Source organism: Notamacropus eugenii, chromosome 4 (genome assembly GCF_028372415.1).
Source record: "Notamacropus eugenii isolate mMacEug1 chromosome 4, mMacEug1.pri_v2, whole genome shotgun sequence".
Taxonomy (NCBI): domain Eukaryota; kingdom Metazoa; phylum Chordata; class Mammalia; order Diprotodontia; family Macropodidae; genus Notamacropus; species Notamacropus eugenii.
In genome coordinates, this window is record NC_092875.1 from 80,325,877 (window position 1) to 80,347,784 (window position 21,908).

At 42.0% G+C, this 21,908-nt stretch overlaps 2 protein-coding genes across 4 annotated transcripts in view; both read left to right on the forward strand.

Moving 5' to 3' along the window:
- The first annotated feature begins 460 nt into the window (after window positions 1–460).
- Window positions 461–5,569, forward strand: LPAR2 (lysophosphatidic acid receptor 2). 2 transcript variants are annotated; one of them, XM_072602470.1, is made up of 3 exons: window positions 461–514; window positions 3,359–4,103; window positions 4,595–5,569. In XM_072602470.1, the coding sequence occupies exons 2-3, from the start codon at window positions 3,374–3,376 to the stop codon at window positions 4,891–4,893; spliced, it is 1,029 nt and encodes a 342-aa protein (XP_072458571.1). In that variant the 5' UTR covers window positions 461–514; window positions 3,359–3,373; the 3' UTR covers window positions 4,894–5,569. The 2 variants fall into 2 exon arrangements, with proteins under 2 accessions (XP_072458571.1, XP_072458572.1); XM_072602471.1 differs by lacking the exon at window positions 461–514 and adding an exon at window positions 1,229–1,316 and having other exon boundaries at window positions 4,595–5,285.
- Window positions 5,570–6,430: 861 nt separating this feature from the next.
- PBX4 (PBX homeobox 4) overlaps window positions 6,431–21,908 on the forward strand; it is a 57,796-nt gene continuing 42,318 nt past the window's right edge. Inside the window, exons 1-2 of one of the 2 annotated variants that reach the window (XM_072602484.1) lie at window positions 6,431–6,784; window positions 14,810–14,883. In XM_072602484.1, coding sequence (XP_072458585.1) covers window positions 6,525–6,784; window positions 14,810–14,883 — 334 coding nt within the window. In that variant the 5' untranslated portion in view covers window positions 6,431–6,524. Of the gene's footprint in view, window positions 6,785–14,189; window positions 14,385–14,809; window positions 14,884–21,908 lie in introns of those variants that run through there. The other variant, XM_072602482.1, reaches the window with a different exon arrangement.

Sequence of the window (21,908 nt, forward strand, 5' to 3'; positions counted from 1 at the left end):
GAGGTGACCATCTGAGGGATCAAAGAGAGCACAGACTCTAACAGCCTTGGCCAAGCTACGAGGTTCAGAGGCTGGTGAGGGAAGTGAGAGTGGGTGGCATGGTGAAGAGGGGGACCAGAGGTGCCAGCCTAAGAGGAAACACCTACTCCACCCCACCCCACCCCTGGCTCAGAAGGAGGGCACGGAGCAAATTTCCCAGCGCTTAATTCAACAAGCATTTGTTAGGTTTCATAAGTAGCAGCTTTGCGGTTACAAAGACAAAAAAAAAAAGAAATGCTTTCTACCTTCAAAGAGTTTACATTCTCCTTAAAAATGAAGTGTAAGAGAGGCCTTCCAGGAGCCTTCCTCCGCAGGTAGGCAGTGTAGCTGGCCCCGGGTTCGGGCCGGAGAAGTTGGGCAGGGCCGAGATTCTGCCGAAAACTCAGGGAACCGCCCCCTGCCTCCAGCCCCGCCCGCCCGCCCTGGCACCTCCCACAGGGTCGCACGCGGAGAAACCGGCTCCAGGTGGTCGCAGGTCTCTGGCTCTGGGAGAAGGGGGTCCGGGAGAGGAGGGGTGGGGGGTCCGTGGCTGCCTTGGGGGGGGTTGTGGGTGGGAGACTTAGGGGCTCCGCGGCGGGCCTGGGACGGGAGAGAGGGCTGTAGGTGACTTCTGGCGGGCCGGCGATTGGGTGGGGAGGGGGCTCGGTGGCGGGCCCGGGATGGGGGAGAGGGCCGGAAGGGCTTTGTGGCGGGCGGACCTGGGGAGAGGGCGCGGAGACGGCTCGGCCCTGAGCTGGGACTCTGCGCCTGGGAATTGGGGCTTTACTTGCAAACGGAGTTCCAACGGGAAGGGGCGGGGGAGGGGTTGGGGGGGGGGGGTCTCTTTTCAATCCTACCGGAGGGAGCTGATGGGAGGAGGGACCAAAAGACTTCTTAGAGTTGGAGGAAGGGGAAGGGGCCGGGAGGAATGTGGGAAAAGTTAGGGGGTAGGAGGCGGGCTCCTTTTTTGGGGCTGCTGGGCGGGAGCCGCCTCGGTGAGAGGGGCTGGGACGTTTGCTGGGTCCTAGACTGGAGAGGGGAGGGCGGCAGCCCACGGAGTTGTTAGTGTTGGAAAAGGGGGTGAAGCCGTCGGTTGTTAGGAGCCTCTAAAGCTGCCCGCTGACCCAAATGTGTGTGTGGGGGGCGGCAAAACCCTGCCTGACCAGACTGCCCTGCCCAAAGATAGACCCCCAAGTGCCAGCACTACCGCGGGCGGGAGGGGGGTCCTCTGTTTCAGGTCTGCCTAGAGCGTCTTTGAGGAGGTCCCCTCTCTCAGCGTGCATGAGAGCTTCTCACTGGTATTGCTTTCATTCCAAGGAAGCTGTTGGAGATGTTTTCCCTCTCTCCCGCCCCTCCCATCTCCTCTCTTCTCCTCACCTCTCCTCTCTACATATCTCCCTGTTCCCAGCAGAAGACAGTCACCTCCTGTTGGAAACTCCTTTCTTTTGGTTTTTGTGACACTACTTTCTACTGACCAACCGGTTTTTGTGGGATGGGGTGGAGTGTTTCCTCTTAGGTTGACACCTCTGGTCCCCCCCTTCACCATGCCACCCACTCTCACTTCCCTCACCCACCTCTCTGACTGCTCCTTCTCAATCTCCTTTGCTGGATCTTCATCCTTGTCCTGACTTATAACTGTAGGTGTACCCTTTGACTCTGTCCTGGGCCCTCTTTTTTCTCTGTGTACCCTCTTCTGTGTCTATTTCACCAACTCTCCTGGGTTCAGTGCTTTCTATGAAGGTGTTTCCCAAATCGAATGTTTCCAGCCCTAGTTTTTCTTCTGAGCTCTGATCTTATATCACCTGCTACCTTTTTGGACATCCCTAACTGGATGTCTTGGAGCCTTCTCAAACTCAATGTCTCCAAAATAGCTCATTAAAGCCTCCTCCAAACCTCCCTTTCTCAGTTTTCTTGTTATTGTTAAGGGCACTATCATCTTCCAAGTCACCCTCACTCCCAATCTAAATGTCATTCTGGACTCCTCTCATTCCACTTACCCAATCTGCCAGCAAGTCCTGCCCCTTCTACTTTTACCAGATCCCCTGTAAATATCCCCTTCTCTTCTCTGACACAGCCACCACCCTCATCACCTCTTACCTGGATTACTGCAATAGCTTGCTGGCTGATCTTCCTGCCTCAAGTTTCTTGCCATTCCAATTCACCTTCCACACAACTATGAGTGATTTTCATAAAGCATGTCACTCCCACACACACTCAAAGTCCAGTTGCTCTTTTTTACCTCCAAGACCAAATAAGAACTCTTTTGTTTGGTAATTAAGACTCTTTACAATCTGGCCTCCTTCCTTTTCTTCAGTTGTCGCATTTTACCCCTCTCTGAATGTCAGCCTATTTCAACACAGTTGAAACTCCTTTTCTCACCTCTGTATTTGTACTGGATGTCCCCCATGCTTGGAATGCTTTCTCCCTACCTGTATCTCTTGGTATCCCTGAGTTCTTTAATGGGTCAGCTTGACTGTCACCTTCTGCAGAAAGCCTTTCCCAGTTTCCCATTCCTCTCCCCAGCTTCTAGCCTTTGCTTCTAAGGTTCTCTGTATTTGATTTGTATATTGTTGTTCAATCAGTCGTGTCTGACTCTTTGTGACCCCATGGACCATAGCACACCAATGCTGTCCACGTGGGTTTTCTTGGCAAAGGTACTGGAATAGTTTGCCATTTGCAGACAGAGGTTAAATGACTTATCTAGGGTTACACAGCTAGTATCTGAGACCAGATTTGAACTCGTTTCTTGATTCCAGACCCAGCAATCTATCCACTGAACCACCTAGCTGGCCTCCAACTTGCATATGCCTATTTATTTATGTTATCTCCTTCGTTAGTATATTAAGCTCTTTGAGTACCAGAACTGTTTTTACCTTCCTTTGTATAATCCCAGAAACAATTAATGTGCTTAGCACATAGTAACTGACTGATCTTCTCCTTTGCAAATACCAGCTACCACATTCTGTGCTCCCATATCATTTCTTTAACTGGTTCTCCTTACTGACTGCCCCTCACCTGTGTCTCTTCACTAATTTTTCCCTTTCCTGGTTGCCCAATGTCCTATCTCCATAGTGACCATTGCTGCCTCTTCCATGTCCTTTCACTGAGTGAACCACTGTTTCCTCATACTGATTTCTCCCTCATTGGCTATCCTCTCTCTCCCATTGCTCACCCCTGACTACCTTCCATCCATGTCCTTTTACTAGCCAACTCTTTTGTCTCCTTCAGGTCCTCTCACTTGACAGACCTCTACCTCCCCCATGTCTCAACAATTGTGTCCTCATAGTGATTATTCCCTCTCCCTCTGTCTTCACTGACCACTAGCTTCTTGTGTCCCCAGGCTCTGGCTGCAGTCATGGATCATTGTTACTACAATGAATCTGTAAGCTTCTTCTACAACTACAGTGGGAAGCAGCTGAGTCTGGACTGGCAGCCCAAGGATGTGGTAATGGTGGTCCTGGGGCTTACTGTCAGTGTAGTGGTTCTACTGACCAACCTCCTGGTCATCGTGGCCATAATTTCCAACCGGCGGTTACATCTGCCCATTTACTATCTGCTAGGAAACCTGGCTGCAGCCGATCTGTTTGCAGGATTGGCCTACCTGTTTCTCATGCTGCACACAGGCCCCCGCACAGCCCAGCTCTCAGTGAGAGTCTGGTTTTTGCGGCAGGGCCTGCTGGACGCTAGCCTCAGTGCTTCTGTCGTCAACCTTCTGGCCATCGCAGTGGAGCGGCACCGCAGTGTCATGGCTGTGCAGCCACTGAGCCTCCTACCCCGGGGCCGTGTGCTGCTGCTCATGGCTGGCAGTTGGGTAGTTGCACTGGGCCTGGCACTTTTGCCCTCCTACTGGAACTGCTTGTGTAACCTGGACCACTGTGCCCGCCTGGCTCCGCTCTACAGCCGCACCTTCCTGACTTCCTGGGCCCTTGGCAACCTGCTGGCCTTCCTGCTTATGGCAGCTGTCTATGCACGCATCTTCCTCTATGTGCGAAGGCGCATGAATCGCATGTCACAACATGCTGGCTTCCACCCACGCTACCGTGAAACCACAATTGCTCTAGTCAAGACGGTGGTCATCATTTTGGGTGAGGGAACTTTGTCTAAAATGTGGACTTCCTCCCTTCAGTGACTAGCTCCCTCCCAATGACTGACCCACTCATTGACTCCCTTACCAGTTACCATTGACGTCCCCCCCTCCCCGCAAGTGACTGACTCACCTGTAATGTTCTTGGTTCATCCTCCTTAGAGTAACTGTCCCAATCCCTTCTAACTGATCTGATGCTAGCTATGATAATATCCTCCTTTAAAGTGGTTGGACTGCCCTCTACCCTTCCAGTGGCCTACCCTCTCTGACAATGACTGACCACCTAGCAGCTGTGATTGATTTTCCCTTCCCCCTGAAAGTGACTGGTTTCTTTGAAAATAACCCATTCTCCCCTCTGGAGTGATTGGTACTCCTCTATGACTGACTCCTCTATGACATAACCCACCCTAAATGACCAAATACCTCAGAGTGAGCAACATCTTAACTGAGCCCACACTAACAACTACTAATTTCTCTGTTCTCTATCCCTAGGGGCATTTGTGGTCTGCTGGACACCTGGCCAAGTGGTATTGCTTCTGGATGGACTGGGCTGTGATTCGTGCAATGTTTTAGTTGTGGAGAAATACTTCTTGCTCCTGGCTGAGGCTAACTCATTGGTCAACCCAGTTGTATATTCATGCCGGGATGCTGAGATGCGCAGCACCTTCCGCCGTCTACTCTGTGGCTGTTGGAGGAGTTCTTCTCGCCACATACCCCCAAATGGGCCAAGACCTGGAATGAGGGTCAGTCTTCCTGACAGTGGCCATCCCCTAGTGGATTCTTCCCTTTAGCTGTCTCTACACCAAAGGGACAGAACTGATAACTGATTGGGATGGGGACTGACTACTATGAACTGGGGTAATGAATAGTGAACTGCCTCTAAGGCAGGCTGAGATTTAACCCCTTCAAATGAGATGAAACTGACTACTGTGACTATAGGCTATCAAGGTCAGTGCCAGTATCCCCCACTGATTTGCCCTGATGTAATCCTAGGGTTGTCTGTAGTCCCTCACTCCCACCCCCACCTAGTGGGGAGAAGGGAGATGCTTTTATTTGACAGTTTTACAAACACTTGACTGTTTAATCCTTGGGAGCTGGAATAGGGCTCCCTTCAGATCTTGGTTTGGACATTGTGGATCTGCTTCCTACATCAAAGGGATTAATAAGGACCATGGATTCATAACCTCGTTGAATCTGATTCTGTGAGGAAAATGGGTGGCTGAAATATCTGCCTATCATCCCGCAACACTTCCCCAGAGGCCAGAGCTGGGAATCTGCTTCCCTTCCCCCCTCCTCCATTGATTGAACCCTTTCTTGTGTTGACCTAAGCTAGGCATTTCTGACCCTTCAACAGATATGGGAGTGGGGTTTTGCCTGGAACAGCCCTGCACCAGTCCTAGCTCCCTTCTGTTCCTGTGGGTGGTCTGTCTTCTGATCCACAAATAAAGGCTATATCCCTTGATCCAACTGGTCCCCCTGGAAACCTGGGGCCTCCAGTTTCCAGAGGGTGTGACACTTTCAAAGCACTCAGCCCAGCAGAGACAAAGATTCTCCATCTTGCTTTGTCTAAAAGCAATCACTATCTGTGATAGTCTGGGAAAGGAGAGTGCTGTGTGAGCAGATGGGGAAGGGGGAGTGGCTTGCCACTCCACCGTCCCTTCCTCGGCCCCCAAGTCAGTCCTGTGTCTATCCGTTTGAGGCCAGAGTTCCCTGGAAGAGGCAAGCTCCTCTAGGGACAGAAAGGATGGGCTGTGTCTATAAGAGATACCTCAAGAGCCCTGGGACTACTCCTTCTTCCCCAAGATAATAGGAAGTAAGACTTTCCCATGGCACCAGGTCTGATTCTTCTTTAGAAGAGCCATTCCCTGGAGGGAGCCTCACTTTACCCCAAAGGACAGCCTCAGACTGGGGTTCATCCAGCCCTGTCCTAACCTCAGTTTGGGCTCAGCCTCCTGAAGTTTAGCCCCAGACTGGGGGGCTCAGCTTCCCTCACCCCTGTCTCAGATTGGGATCCAGCCTCCTCCAGCCCAGTGTCAGTTTGGGGCTCAGCCCCCCATCTCAAAAGTGACCTCTGCTGTAGAGGAGGCGGGGATAGGGGTGGAGGGGGAGAAGTCTGAGGGAGGGACGTGGGGCGGGCGTCCCTGAAGCCGAGGCTTGGACCCTCCTAGTGCAGGGAGAGGCGGAGGCTGTTGCCCCGGGTAACGGAGCCGGCGGCCTCCCTGCGGCGCGGGGCGTGGCCGGGGGCGGGCTCGCGCTGGAGCGCGCCGCGGGGGCGGAAAGCGGCCGGCCGGCCGGGGGCGGGGCCAGGCGCGCGCCCCCGCGGCGGGGCCTGTCGGAACGCGCGAGGCGGTCGCGAGGCGCGGGGCTGTTGGTCGCCGACGACGGTGCCAGAGGCCCCGCGGGCGCCCCCTCCCTCAGCGCCATGGACGACCCGTCCCGGCTGCTGGCGGCGGCGGCGGCTGCAGCCACGCACCCTGGGGGGGCGCTCTCCGGGATCCCGCCCCTACCCCTGCCGCCGCCCGACGCCGAGGAGCTGGAGCCCGCGGCCCCGCACCGCCTCCCGCCGCCGCCGCCGGGGCCCCCACCACCCGCCCCGGGACCCGGCCCGCACCAGGACACCGGCGACATCCTGCAGCAGATCATGGCCATCACCGACCAGAGCTTGGACGAGGCGCAGGCCCGGTAAGGGGGAAGGGGAGGGGTCTGCTCGGAGGGGGAGGGGCCCTGGACGTGGGGCGCGGAGGTCGGAAAGGGTCCGGCCGAGGTGGGGGAAGGGGAAGGTCCGAGCCCGGGAACCCCGCAGCCCTTCGTGTCCTGCGGCAGCCGGAGGGGAGGGAGTCCGCAATGAATGAGTAGGAGCTGCGTCCCTGGGCCGGGCTCCCGCCTGCCCTCGGAGGTGGAAGGTGCACGAGGAGGAGTTTTCCCAAACTTTATTTCCCCCGGCGCCCAGGTGGAAAGTCCGAGTGTGGTCTCCCTAAAGCAGGGCTGGGAGAGCGCGGTGCCTGCCCGGCACCTCCTGGTTAGTAGGTGCTTAATAAATGCTTCCCAACGGGAGCTCGCTCCTCGAGAGCAAGACTGCCTTTCGCCTTTCTTTGTATTCCGGTCTCCTAAGGCGGTATCAGGTACATAATAGGCGCTTAATAAGTGCGCCTTCATCATTGCCTTCCTGGAAGGACTAAGAGCCCAGAACTGGGAGTTTGATTTGTTCTCCAGCACAAGTAACAGGACAACATGTTGAACGTGGACATACTATACAGTACATGCTAACGTTACTTATCCTTCTCTTTTACCGAGTGTCATTGGGTAGGTACGGTATGATAGATTTATGGGAAAACCAGGAGAATCTACCCAGAAAGAAGAATGGAAGGGGGAAATAATGTATTTTTCCAGATATCAAAGTATGTTGAACATGTAACAATTCCCTTCAGTACTTTAATAGGTCCGTGGTTTCATCCATGTGGGTGCTCCCTTCAACAGTAAAGATCAAAACTCAACCCCACCTTCTCAGTCTTGATTTCAAGTGGTCTCCCAAATGTTGCTCTGCCCAGTGTTGCTAGGGCTTTCCTTTAGGTGTTTTGACACATAACTGCTAACTGTATGACCTTGAATTAGCCTTAGTGCTCTTAGCAACATTAAGTAATCTGCATCAAAGTCAGAGAACCAAAGTGGGAGGAGGATGTCCTCTATTTAAAGTTTAAAATGAGGAGGTGAGGGAAAAGATTCCTCCTTCCTCTTTTCATCTGAATTGACAATTAGGTTTTATACCCTTTAGAATTGTTACAGTATTTCTCCCAAATGCTTATGAAACAGTTCCTTTTGGCATGAGAGGTAAACAATTTCCAAATGGATTGTGCTCATTTCAGGTATGGATGACCTCTCAGAGATCTGAACATTATGTGCACTTCAACTGTGGCCCAGGATGAATTGTTCTATTTTAGATACAGTCCACAGTCAAAGCTGATGTTTCCCTAGTAGGTTAAAGAATTTTACTAAAGAAATAAAATCTAAGGATGGTGAGGAGGGAGTTAGTTTTAATAGTTTAGCTGGAAGGTTTTTTTTTTCATAATTTTTTTCTGGCTAGAACGCTTGCTAACTGATAATAGTAATAACTTCTTCAAGATTTCCAAAGTGCTTTTCTGTTTATAGGACTTTCCCCCTCCACCCAATTCTTTTCAGAACAGGAGGCCATTTTTATCAGCAAATCAAATCAAGCTAATTTTAAACTGTTCCTTTCTCCTGAAATTTTTTTTTGCCAAATATGTCTGAATATTCAGTGTATTTATAGACATGAATTTAAAATAAATTAGCCTGATCAATAGGTAGCATTGAATCTGAGCGTTCTAGAGCTGTTCAGACTAGATTTAAATCAGACTGACACCAGTGATTTAAACTTAACAAATGATTTCCGCTAGGCTCTAGTTTGCTGAAGTAGCCTTTTAGAGCTAGAGACTAGAATGCTGTTGACATAGTTAAAGAGTAGGGATGCTTGGCAGTGGTGTATGAAATCTCTAGCTGAAGTGTGAGGACTGTAAATGAGAATTTAAGAATACTGAAGAAGCCTAATGGAAAAAGAGGTAGGGAACAGTAGCATCATGTTGGAGCTCAAGGACTGCACCAAGGACTTCTGGAAGTCATCTCAGCAATGTAGATTTTAAATGTAAAATGTAGTTTTATAGAATCATTATACTTACCCTAGAATGCCTGCCCACGTAGAATCTGGCTCAGGAGCCTTCTGTCACTTCTAAATTGCCTCTGTTCTTGTATGTGTGGGTGCTTAATTAATAACTATTATAGAGTGCTGCCAGATTTGGGGTTCATTCATGCATTTAGACTTTCATTCAGAAAACAGAATTGTAATGGAAAGAAAACTGACATAGAACAGGAAGCTCTCAGTTTGGATCCCACCTCTGGCGCTGGCTGTGAGATTGTGGACAAGTCATTTATAGCCTCTTTGGCCCATGGTTTCTTTATCTGTAAAGTACAAATCATAATACCTGTAGTAGCGATCTTACAAGGATATTGGAAAGCCCAAATGAGAGAATATATTAAGTACTTTGCAGACCTTAGTGCACTGAGGCAGCTGTGTTGAAGTGGGTGAAGTGCCAGGCCTGGTATCAGGAAGAGCCGAGTTCAAATCCAACCTCAAACACTTCCTAGCCATGTAATCCTGGACAAGTCACTTTACCTCTGTCTTTTTCAGTTTCCTTAACTATAAAAAGAGAGATAATAATAGCACCTACCTCCCAGGGTTTTTGTGAGGATCAAAAGAGATAATATTTGTAAAGTGCTTAGCACATAAATGTCAAGTATTAATCCAATCAAAATACTAGGAGAAATTTTAAGAGGGAGAGATTACTTTCACCCAGTATGGGGATAGAGGTCAGGAAGAGCTTTAGGTAAGAAGTGGCACTTGAGTTCAGCCGTGCAGAAAAAGATATTTGTGCAGACAAGGATGGGGTGAGGCCAGAGAATGCATTCCAGGCATTGTAGGTAATATGAGCCAAGGTACAGAGTTGGGAAACCATGGAACAGTGATGAGGATGGAAAATCAGCCAATGTTTATCTAGTTGAAAAGCTTTGAGTAATGGTACTCAATAGTATTACTATTTGCATTGAATGAGTTACTTAATTCTTTAATGTGAAAAATGACATTTTGAAAATGTGATGTTCTTGTAGATTTAATGAACATATTGATATTATTTCACATCTCTTGATAAAGTATTGTGGCTTTCTTTGCTGGTGAATGGCAGAATCATGGAACTCAAATAATAAAACAATTTTGGACTTACTGCTGGTGACCAAGACATTAAATTTGTGACCTGTTGTTTAATGTTTTTAGTTGATTTTATATTCAAGTAAAGCAGGCTTCTATGAGTCTAAGATAGCTTCTCATACTCTAAGTCTATATAATATCATTCCAGCGGCTAGTATGACCTTAGTGTAATAAAAAATGACTACTGAGCAATTTTAAAGAGAGTTGTAGGGAAAGAAAGCTTTATGAAGTACATTCATATATATCTACATATATGTGTGTATATGTGTTAATGTTTACATATATGTACATATAAATAAATGTGAACATATATCAAATGATCTCTTTTCCGATGTTATATGTATTTTTGTATGTGTTATATGTATTTGGAATACAAAATTTGATGGATTTTGTTTTCCTGAAAGTGAAAGATATTTGGTATTCGTATGGTTTTTAAAGCAAATTAATGTACCTTGCTGATGTCTCTTTGAAGACTTTTATTTTTTTCTTTATAAATTTGAAGGTAAAGTTTCCTTGATTTTCCTTTCTTTTTTAATTGATCCTTGTCTTATGGAATTCTTTTAGTATTTAGCTGTAGAGATTTGTAGGTTAATAATCATTTACTGGGCTCACTACACTTTAGGAAGGACATTAATAAACTGGTATGTATCAAAAGGAGGGTGATAAGGATGACCACAGGACATACAAGGACTTAGGGACAACATTGTCACCTTCAAATATCTAAAAGTTGTCTTGAAGCAAATTTTTATTTAATTATGCCTGTTCCAAGAGGACAGAACTAGGACAAATGAATAGAAGTTACAGGGAGGCAGATTTTGACTGTCCATGAAGTTCTTCAGAGACTGTCTAAAATGTCAGGGATTTCAGTTTCAGGAAGTTTACTAGATGACTACTGAGACTCTGGTTCTGCTCTTTTGTTTTGATTGCCCATGAATTAATTCCTAAAGTTTAAAAGATTCAATTTTAATTTGCAAATTGAAAATATCAAATAAATGTAAAGATATATTTTTTATATTCTTAGAGCCAGTACCCAAATTATTTGTGTACATATTTGTATTTATTTGTAGAAGATCATAGGATTTAGAGCTGAAGTGCACCATAAAAGTCTGTGAAAGTGTGAAATTTTAAAAACTACAAATAGTAATTTACAGCAACCAAGAAAAGAATGCAGGACTTAGTACTCAAGTTCAAATCCCAGGTCTGCTACTTATTATCTGTGTGACCTTGGACACGTCCCTTAACCTCCCTTTAGGGCCTCAGTTTACTCATTTTTGAAATGAGGAGGTTGAAGCTGATAACTTCTGAAGCCCCTTCTGGTTCTCAATCTACGATCCTGTGATTGACTTCCATATTGGATTATTTATATTGATTCTCCTGTTCAAACATTGAATGTGGGAATAGAGATGGAGAGCCTGATTAGTGTGCACTCTGGCTTTTTTTATTTTTGTGTACCCTGGTCTGAATATGGTCTCTTGTTCCTAGTAGGAACATAATAAATATTTGTGGAATTTATCAATTGCCTTAGTTACTAAGGTCTCCTTAAGTCCAGCCAGTCAGTTAAAGACTTCAGGGAGGACAATAGCAGCCACTAGGCTTTAGCTGTCAGCTGTCTTTGTTCTCAGGCTGTTTGCAGGGTTTAGATATTGATCTTCCATGATGTTTCCGATAACCCGTAATGGCCCCAACATGGTTTGGACTATCCTTGGAAGATGCATGGCCTGCCGTGATCCTGGCAATTCTCTTCAATTAAAAACTTTTTTTTTTTGCATTTATAAATGTCTTGGGGTATTGTTTTAAATCTAGAATCTTAGCAGTAACTCTTTTAAAAGTAGTGTTGAATTAATTGGGAATATAAGCAAGAATCAGTTTGCTTCTGAAAAGACATGTAAATGAACGAGTTATTTATACAGATATATGCAGTCCTTACACATATATACACATACATACATAAGTACATACATATACATAATGTTTTAAGGAAAACATTAAAATACAAACCCCCAAATTGTTGTGCTTTTTGTCTTCTCTAAAGACTATGCCCGGTATTGGAACAGTGCCAGATGATAATAAGGCCCAAGAACAACTTTTCTTTAATTCACTTTTCTGATGTAGAGGGGGTTTTATTAAGTGACTTTTCTAACTCACCTCTCCTTACATTTCCCTATGGAATGCTCCCTGAGCAATTACATTTTCTGTACTGTATTCTATTATTTGGGACCTGTTTGCTTTGCTTTGTAAATGGGATTTTCTGTATCTATGTGAGTGTCCTTTCTCCCCTGATTTAAGCTTCTTGACTTTAGGGGCCATGTTTTATACTTGTTTTGGCACCCTCTCTAGTTTAGTGCTTTGTCTGTAATAGGTACTTGTTGAAATTTGTTGACTACCTCCAGTAAAGGGCCATACATATCTAGAAATGAGTGTGAAACATTTCATTGAGATATTTTATAAGATTGCCTATCTTCTTGATAGAGCAGTTGCCCATACTATGCAGCTGTATATGAAGATGTTTGTCTTTACAAAGTAAATTCCCAAAACCTTTTTTATTTGTACTGGAGAAAAAAGTCCAAGCTAAAAATTAAAACATAAAACTTGTGAAAGCCAGAATTTGATCTTAATTTTTATATTTGGAGAATAAAACATGTACTTGTGTTTTTGGCAGTATTTCTATACTGCAGATTCTATTAGTGTGTATTTAAAGTGAAATGTGCTAATTGGTTTACTGGCTTAGAAGGAATTGGGGAGGAGTCTGACTATAATTAGAACTTTGTTATGAAGGTCTATAGAATGTTATTATAGTGCATAGTTCTTTGTTAAAGACTTCTTGTCATAGAGCTATGAGTGAGTTTAAGAGATTTTCAGACCTAAACTCTTTATTAGAAAGGAGCAAACTAAAGAATGCCCAGAGGAACTAAATGCCTTACTCAAGGATACAGTTAGTGGTGTGTGACTGGACTAGCTTTCAGGAGTCCTGACTTCCAGTTTCATCTGTTTTCAGTTTCACTAAGTTATTGCCAACAGTGGCATGATTTTATTATCCTAGTCTTTGATTTCAGTGGTATAGGGAAAGTCCAGTAAGGGACTTCCATCTATCTGTGCAAATGAATTCCTATTTGCAAGTTATGGATAGTCTTAAAGAGTTGCTTGGGAGCACTGAAAGTTTTGTTTCCTTACACAGGTTCATTGAGCTTGTATATGTTAGAGATTAGGACTTTAATTCAGGTCTTCCAGAATTCGAGGCCAATTTTCTTCCACTGCAACACATTGCCTCTCATACAAGATTTTCAAGAGGGAAATTTATGCTATACTGATGGACATTTCACATCCTTGTAAACTCCCTCCTTTTCTCACATCTTCTCTAGTAGTAAGAAAAACAGTTTTTTGTTTTGTTTTAAAGCAATGATAACTTACCTTCCCTCCAGTGGAAATGAACATTATGGGTTTATAGTCATATTGGGTTCTAGAAGGCAATGTCAATGCAATCCAATGCCTTTTGGTCCTGAAAAGATAGAAAGGCTTGAGTAGAAAGAAGCCTCCTGGACCCCCTGGCTAAGTTTGGAGACGATTAACACCAGAAAGTTGGCCACTGGGGTTAAGAAATTTTTGACCACAGCAAATCGTGAAATGGCCTACTGTGACATGAAGTGAGGTTGCAGTCTGGGTTGCTGAAAGGCATAACAATACCAATGAAATCATGGAAGATTCTTTAAGTATTGGAATTAACTTCCCTTCAGGTGGGCTGCTGAGGTTGTCAAGAGAAGCAGAAACTCATCTGAAGAGAACTGAACAACTGTTTTCATTCTTCCATGTTAAAGAGAATACATAATAACTGTTCATGGCACTTCAACATCAGTTGGTAACAATTTACCCAGTTTCTTCTACCTCTGTTCCTGTTTTAGCTGTAAAATATATAGGTGCCAAAAAAGATTAAATTTATGAGTAAGTATGTAGTGAATACTAGCAAAGCTTGAAACAAACCATTAGGGTTTCACCTAAAAAGGAAACACTTGAACATTAGAAATGTAAACTAGGTTAGAGGTTGACATAGTTTCTGTTTCAGTATTTGTTGAGCGTTACTTGCTATCGTGGCATAGCAATAAAGAACACTGAGCTCCGAGCCTTCTGGGGCAGTGACTCTGTCACTGGACTTCTCTGGGTTCCTTGTCTGCAAAATGGTGATAATAATATTTTGGGTTCCTTCTCAGAGGCATTCAGGTAAAGGCTGCATTCCACCTGTTGTAGTGATTGTATCTTTTTACAGGTGTGATGATGCTAGATGATCTCTCAGGTTCCGTTCTGAGATTCTGAGACACTTGTACTGCCTACTTCACAGGATTGTTGTGAGGAAAGTCAGCTGTAAACTTTAAAACCTGATAGGAAAATGAATCCTAACACTTTAAGCACTTCAAAAGTCCAGTTCAAAACTGGACCACAACAGTGCTCAGAATGGAACTCTAACAACAGTACTCCTGGAAAAGCAGGGAAGAAGGATCCTGGGCTTCCTGAGCAGCGGTAAGAAGGATGATCTTCCTGAGTAACCTCAGCAGTGGTCTGGGAAAGGGAAGCCTGGGCCTCTGCATGGATAGGATTTCCATCAGTCTGGGGTAGGAAAGGTGACTAGGACCATTTATATTTAAATAGCACAGGAGGCTATGAAGTGAGCAACCAGTTTACATTGGTTTTATGCCTCCCCTCCTCCCAGGTGCTGTTTATTTTCTTCATATGCAGAGCCCAACATGTATTTATTTTGTATATACTCATGTGTATGTTATACTTCTCAATAGATGTAAGCTTCTTGAAGGCAGGGGCTTTCATTTTTGTATTTGTGTCCCCAATGCATAACCATTATAGTGTGCATAGTAGACACTTGATAAATGTTTGATTGATTGATTTGGGACCTGATATCCATCTTTTCTATTTCTCAACTTTCTTTTCAGAAAACATGCTTTGAATTGCCATCGAATGAAGCCTGCTCTCTTCAGTGTGCTCTGTGAGATCAAGGAAAAGACAGGTAAGTTATTCCTTGGGGGGGAAATTGTCTATTATGTTCCTGCTGGGCTTGAAGAACACTACGTTTACTTGATCTTTAGCTTCTGGCCAAGTCTAAAAACTTATTTATTAGCCTATCATACCTTTAGTGACAAATTATTTTTTATGGCTTATCTGTAACAGGTTTAATATATGTGCAACCTTGATATAATGGTGATTACTACAACTTTGTTCTGAGGCAAAACAAAGAGAAAGAAGTATCATTACTTGAGAAAGAAGTATTATTCCAGTTATATTCCAAAGATCAGCTTCAGATCTATGATAGTAGCAGAAAATAATGGGCAATCAGGGAGAGGCAACACGTAAAGAGCTAAATTCATACAAGCTAGATACAAAGTATATACACACAAAGCTGATGGAATGGAGGGGAGGGCCCTGGAAAGACCTGGAGAGAAGGTGAAACTTGAACCAGGTCTCACAGGAAGTTAAGGAAGCAGAGGGGCTGATGGCAGAGGTATGTTGTTAATAAATAGCAAGATGGCTGTGGTGTTTTGGAAGGGGAATTATTATGTAACTAAAAATTAGAGACAGCTCTGCTCTAATGGAAAGAGCCTGGAAATAGAATAGTCTTGATTGTGTCACTTACTGTTGTACGGAACTTCATCACTACCTCTCTGTTTTTCCGTTTCCCCATCTGTAAAACAGGAATAATGGTGCTTACTTGCACTATCTACTGAAGGGGATTGTCATGAGGATGAAGTGATAGGATGCATGTGGAGCATAGTTTAAACTATAAAGCCTGGTGTAAAAGTCAGTTACTGTGTTTATAATTAGATTATGTATCACTGAAGGAAACACTATGATTTTAATTTGAAAAATAAGTCAGAGGAGAGGGGGGGAGAAAATTTGGGGGACTCAAAATTTTAAAAACCAAATGTTAACAAGTTATTTTTACATGTAATTGGGGAAAAATTAAATGCTAAATAGTTTCTTAAAAAAAATTTAAAAAAAACCCAGAATAACAACAGTTTAGGGGAGAAAACACAAGATCAAATCAAAGTACAATGAAAATTGACAGTAAAAATTGTTATTTGATTTCTTAAAGAGAATTGATCTTTCTAGTATGAATTAGCTTGAAAGTAGGATGTAACTTGTTATTGGATTGTGTATCATGAATAAAATTGTTTTGCTTTTGGAAGGTAGTTGAAATAGCAGGAATAAATTACATATTCTCTCGTTAAAAAGAATACAACTTGGAGCTTACATTTGAGTTTCACATGGTAATTGAGAAACTGTGTTTTGATGCTTTTTTTCATTAAAAATGGATTACTGTCATTTATTTTATTCTCAAAATGAGACCTTTATCTTGAAAGTTAGCTTACTCTATTAAGCAGATTGCACAAATTGCTTTATTATGTGAGCCCTTATGTGGTTATATTTCAATATATTGGTCATTTAAAATGACCAAATGAATCAGGAGCTTAACATTCACTTTCATTTTACTTTCCAAGCATATACATATATAGGGGTGTGTGTGTGTGTCACACTCGAGCATGCACACACATGCTTTAATTATCTTTAGTGTACTTCTAACCAGTCAACATACTTTATTTTTAAAGCCTTTGCAGCTTGGTTGCGCTGAATTTCTTTTGGTCTTATAGGTTTGTGAATGTCTGATGACCTGTCTATTCCTTATTTAAATTATGGGGAGCAGATGTTATAGCTTGCAGCAAACAAAAGCTTGGACATATTGTAGCAGAAGGGTTAGAATCTCTTTGTGACCTAGTCACACAAGCTTCTTTTCCTACCAGTGAATTGGTTTAAGAAATGATTGTCCCCCAGATCCCTCCCTCATACTTCCTTTGTTGTCCCTTCAGCTTTCTGCATAATAGAGTGACTAAGCAATGTTCCTACTTTGAATGGTTAGTTTGGAAAAAAGTGTATGAAATTTCTATTGCCTGAGAATCTGAAAAAGAGAAGACATTTTATCAAAAGTTGCACACACATGCATACACTCATCTATGATTTAATATGTATCATCCTAATGCAGTTGCCAAGATTTATTTCCTTTTCCATCACTTGGGTACTTTTTAACCATTATAAAATAAAATAATACATTTATCATACAGCTTCTTTTTCATCAGAATCTAATCTAGGAAATGTATCTTTTAGGCATAGTACTGTCTCTATGAGATTATGTGGACTTATGTTTAAAGGATATGTCTATTCAACTTTGGTTCATTGGTTCTTCTGTCAGGATCCTTGTTTCTCTTAGTTTCTAGATTGTTGGTTCCTAGAGGGCAGTGACTCTTAGGTGTCATTTTAGTTTGTTTTGCCTAACTCCAGGGCATGAACTTGTGGCTACTTAAATGCTTTTGATGATAATTCTTCCTGCAGGGTATTAATTGTAGAGTTCTACATTGTTGTTAAACTTAGGAGTTTCAGCAGCAGGAGGATAGTTTGTAGAGTATATTATACAATACAAAGTGGAAATTAGGTTATATCAAATAAAATGATTCTTGCCCTTACATAGCTTATTATGTGAAATAACATTTTAATGGTTATTACATTTATAAAGATAGCATATATAACATAACTAGAACTTTTTTGTAATTCTAAAAACAGGTTTCTAATTTTTCACTTTGTTGATTAAGAGTAATTAAATCCAAGACATTTCTTTTTTTAATTCTTTTTATTTTTTAAGTTATTAATTAATTTTTAGTTTTCAATATTCACTTCCACAAGATTTTGAATTCCAGATTTTCTTTCCCTCCCATCCCCTCTCCCTTTCCCAAGGCAGTGTGCAATCTGATATTGGCTTTACACACACATTCATATTAAATATATTTTCACGTTAGTCCTGTTGTAAAAAAGAGTTAGAGCTAATAATGGGAGGACCATGAGAAAGAAGAAACAGACAAACAAAAAAGAGAGCAAATAGTGTGCTTTCATTTGCATTCAGACTCCATAGTTCTTTTTCTGGATATGGATAGTATTTTCCATTATGAGTCTTTTGGAGTTGTCTTAGATCCTTGCATTGCTGACAAATCCTCTTGTACTAAAGAAGTGGAGGGCATTGTATGTGCCTACCGGAGTTTGTGAGCTGACTCTGTGTTGGGAAGAAATAACACACACCCATCTGAGTAAACGCAAACTACTTATAAAGTAAATAGAAAGTAATGAGGAGTGGGGAGGCCCTGGTAGTTTGAGGTCTCAGGAAAGTTCCTCATATAGAAGGTGGCCCTTGAGCTGAGCTTTGAAGGAAGCTAGGAATTAAGGGGGAGAGGTGAAGAGGGAATACATTTCAGGTATGGGGGAAAAGCTGTACAAAGACACTAAAAGAATGTATAGAATATTGAGTTCTGGGAACAGGAAATAAACCAGTTTAGCTGGAATGTAAAATGCGGGACGGGGAGCAAGAGTAATAAGTTTGGACAGGTAGGACTGAGCTTATGAACTTCTTCCAAGAAATTCTTTACTGACTCATTCCAGCTCATGCTCTTGAAATACATTTCAAGTACTTGCTTTTGTCAACTGATACAGTGCTGGATTTGCTGAACATTTAATCAATTAGAAGTCATTTTTAAGGACTATTTAGCAAGGCTTTACTTTGCCAGGATTGTGCTTGTGCCAAGTAAATCCTTAATTGTGCTGTGGTAGCACAAAACAAAACTAAAAAACAGTAACACTGTTTCAAAGGAATTACTATAAATAATTTATAACATAATGGAACACTGTATTTCTTGCCGACCACAATTCACTCTTCTTTTATGAGCAGTGTGCTAGCTTAAGTAGGCTGATCTAGATTTGATTTTTATTTTATTATAGAACTTCGATGGTATAAAATGACCATCCTCTCCCATCTCCTGTGTCATATTGTTTCAGATGAAAATTTTAATCTCTAGTGCAGTAGCATTAAACAAATTAAACTCTCTGGTTTGTTTGCATTTTGAGATGGAAATGGGCTTTTTCCTAGCTTTTTCTCAGTCCTTATCTTTCTTGACCTCTCTGCAGCCTTTGACACTCTTGATCATTCTCTTCTCTCTCTAGGTTTTCATGACACTGTTTTCTCTTGGTTCTCCTCTCACTTGTCTGATCACCCTTCATTTTCCATGTATCTTCATCCAGGACACACCTGCTAGGTATTCTCCGAGGCTCTCTGCTGGATCTTTTTCTTTTTCCCCCTCTATACTTTTGTTGATCTCATAAGCTTTCATTTCAACTATTCAGTTGATTCAAATGATTCAGTTATCATTTCTATACAAATGATTTTCAGATCTATTTGTTCAGCCCTAATTTTTCTCCTGACTTCTGGTATGCCATCTCTACCTGCCTTTTGGACATCTTGAACTGGATATGTTGTAGCTATCTTAAACTCAACATGATCAAAATGAAACTTATTATTTTTTCTTCTAAACCCTCCCCTCTTCTGGACTTCCCTATTATTTTTTTTTCCTTAGGAGTGTTTTGTTTTTTTCAATTACATGTAGTTTTCAGCATTGATTTTCATAAAATTTTGAGTTCCAAAATTTTCTCCCTCCTTCCCTTCCCTTCCCCCTCCCCAAGACAACAACTAGTCTGATCTAGATTATATATGTACAATCATGGTAAGCATATTTCCACATTTGTCATGATGTGAAAGAAGAATCAGAACAAAATGGGAAAACCACGAGAAAGAAAAAAAAGTGAAAATAGTATGCTTCAATTTACATTCAAGTGCCATAGTTCTTTCTCTGGATATGGTTAGCATTCTTCATCACGAATCTTTTGGAATTGGCTTAGATCATTGTATTGCTGAGAACAGCTAAGTCTATCATAGTTAATCATTGCACAGTGTTGCTATTGCTTTGTACAATGTTCTCTTGGTTCTGCTCATTTCACTCAGCATCAGTTCATGTAAGTCTTCCCAGGTTTTTCTGAAATCTGCCTGCTCATTATTTCTTATAGAACAGTTGTATTCCATTACATTTATATACCATAACTTGTTCAGCCATTCCCCAATTGATGAACATCCCCTTAATTTCCAATTCTTTGCCACCACAAAAAGAGCTGCTATAAATATTTCTGTACATGTGGGTCCTTTTCCCTTTTTTATTATCTCTTTACTTCCCTATTATTTTTGAAGGCATCATCATCTTCCCAATCACACAAGCTCACAGTATGTGTATCATCCTCTACTACCCTCTGTGGCACCCTCCCTATCCAGTCTGTTGCCAGTTGATTGATTTTACCTTTGAAATATACATATCTTTTGTGAATGTCCCCTTATCTCTTCTGACACTGCTACCACCTGATGTAGGTCTTATCATCTCAGCCCTTTTGCCTCAGATTTTTCCCCACTTCAGTTCTTCCTCCACTCAGCTATGAGTGATCTTCCTTTAAAAATTTTTTTTTAAATTTTCAATTCTGAAGCAAGTTGGGGAGAGGGCAGGTAGTGTTGGAACATTACTCTTATTAGAAATGGGTTAAAGTATATCAGACCTTTAACTACATTACAAGGTGAGAGTATTGTTGAAGTGTGATATGGATTATTTCAATTATTTTAAATTAAAATTTTCTTGTATAAATAAAACCACTGTAGCTAAAAATAGAAGGAATGTAGAAAATACGGAAGAATTTTCACAGACAGTCTTTCAGTCTTTTAGGATGTGATTGTGTTGGAATACTTCTGTGGTGTAGGAAATAATGAACTGGTTGATTTGGAAAGACTTCAACCTTCATATACTGTAAACATCCAGAGAAAGAGATGACAAGTGGAAATATATAGTACAGTCTTACTAATATGTGTATGTTTATAGATATCTATGTATATGTACGCCTATGTACAAATATATATACACCTATGTGTGTGTGTATCCTCATTTGATTGTAACATTTTCTGGGGTGGGGCAGAGAGAGAAAAAATTAATGTGCAGCAGAGAACAAAAGAAAATCTAGAAGGAAGCAAAGAAAACCTGAGTAGCTTTGAAAACAATATGTAATATTTATTATATAGGTTTTCTTGAAATGGAAATTTATTGTTTTATATTGAATTCTACTTTATGTTCTGCTGTATACGTGGAAATGTTCTTTTTTTCTTTTCTCATTTTGTATTTTTTTAAATGAAAAAAAATTTAAAATAATAAATTTTCAATTATGAATTATCTTCCTTTTCCCTCCTTCTCCCCCACCTAGTGAGAAGGCAAGGAAAATAAACCTCCTTACAAATCTATAAAGTCAAGCAGAACAAATTCTCACATTAGCCATGTTCAAAAGTAGAAAAAGAAATAATGAAAATATGATTCATTCTGCACTCTGAATCCATTCAGCTCTGTCTGGAGATAAGTATCATATTTCATCATGACTCCTTTGGAATTGTGGTTGGTTATTGTGTTGGTCAAAGTTATTAAGTCTTTCAAAGTTGATTATCTTCACAATTTTGTTGTCCAAGGATGTTGTATGATCTGTGAAATGTGGCTTTCTCCTATCAGCCTCCAACTTTACCCTAGCCTTGCCTATATTTAAAAGCTACTTTTGTGCTCTAGAAACATCTTAAATAGCAAGTAAGTCCATTGTCCAAGCCCAGCACTGACCTTGTGCTCCTTGCCCAACTTGCTAAAGTCTCTGCTGGAATTTCCTATGCTGTACATTGGGTCTGTAGCTAGCCACAGAAAACATTGAGCTTAATCATAGCCCCACATTGCTTCAGGTCTAAAGTACCTTCAGTGTTACAATAGGAATAGGTTGCAGACTTATACCTATAAAGAGAAAGAGCTCCAAAATATGCTACTTCCCAAGTCCATTCCTAACTGATGATTTTTGAGTTTATTTTAATTGACCTGTTTAATTTTGATCTTATACAGAGTATTTGATTAAATCAAATTTAACTGACTTTAGTTTCTTTAGAAAGGTACACTGTTTGGGTACTCCCAGTATAGCAGAGACTAAAGTTTATTGTCTTTGATCCTCTCTCCTTCATGCCAGTGTCATGATCAGTTTAAAACATGTAAAGTGAAGAGTTTAAGTATTATCTTCTAAAAAACTCAGAAGGAAATATATTTATAACAT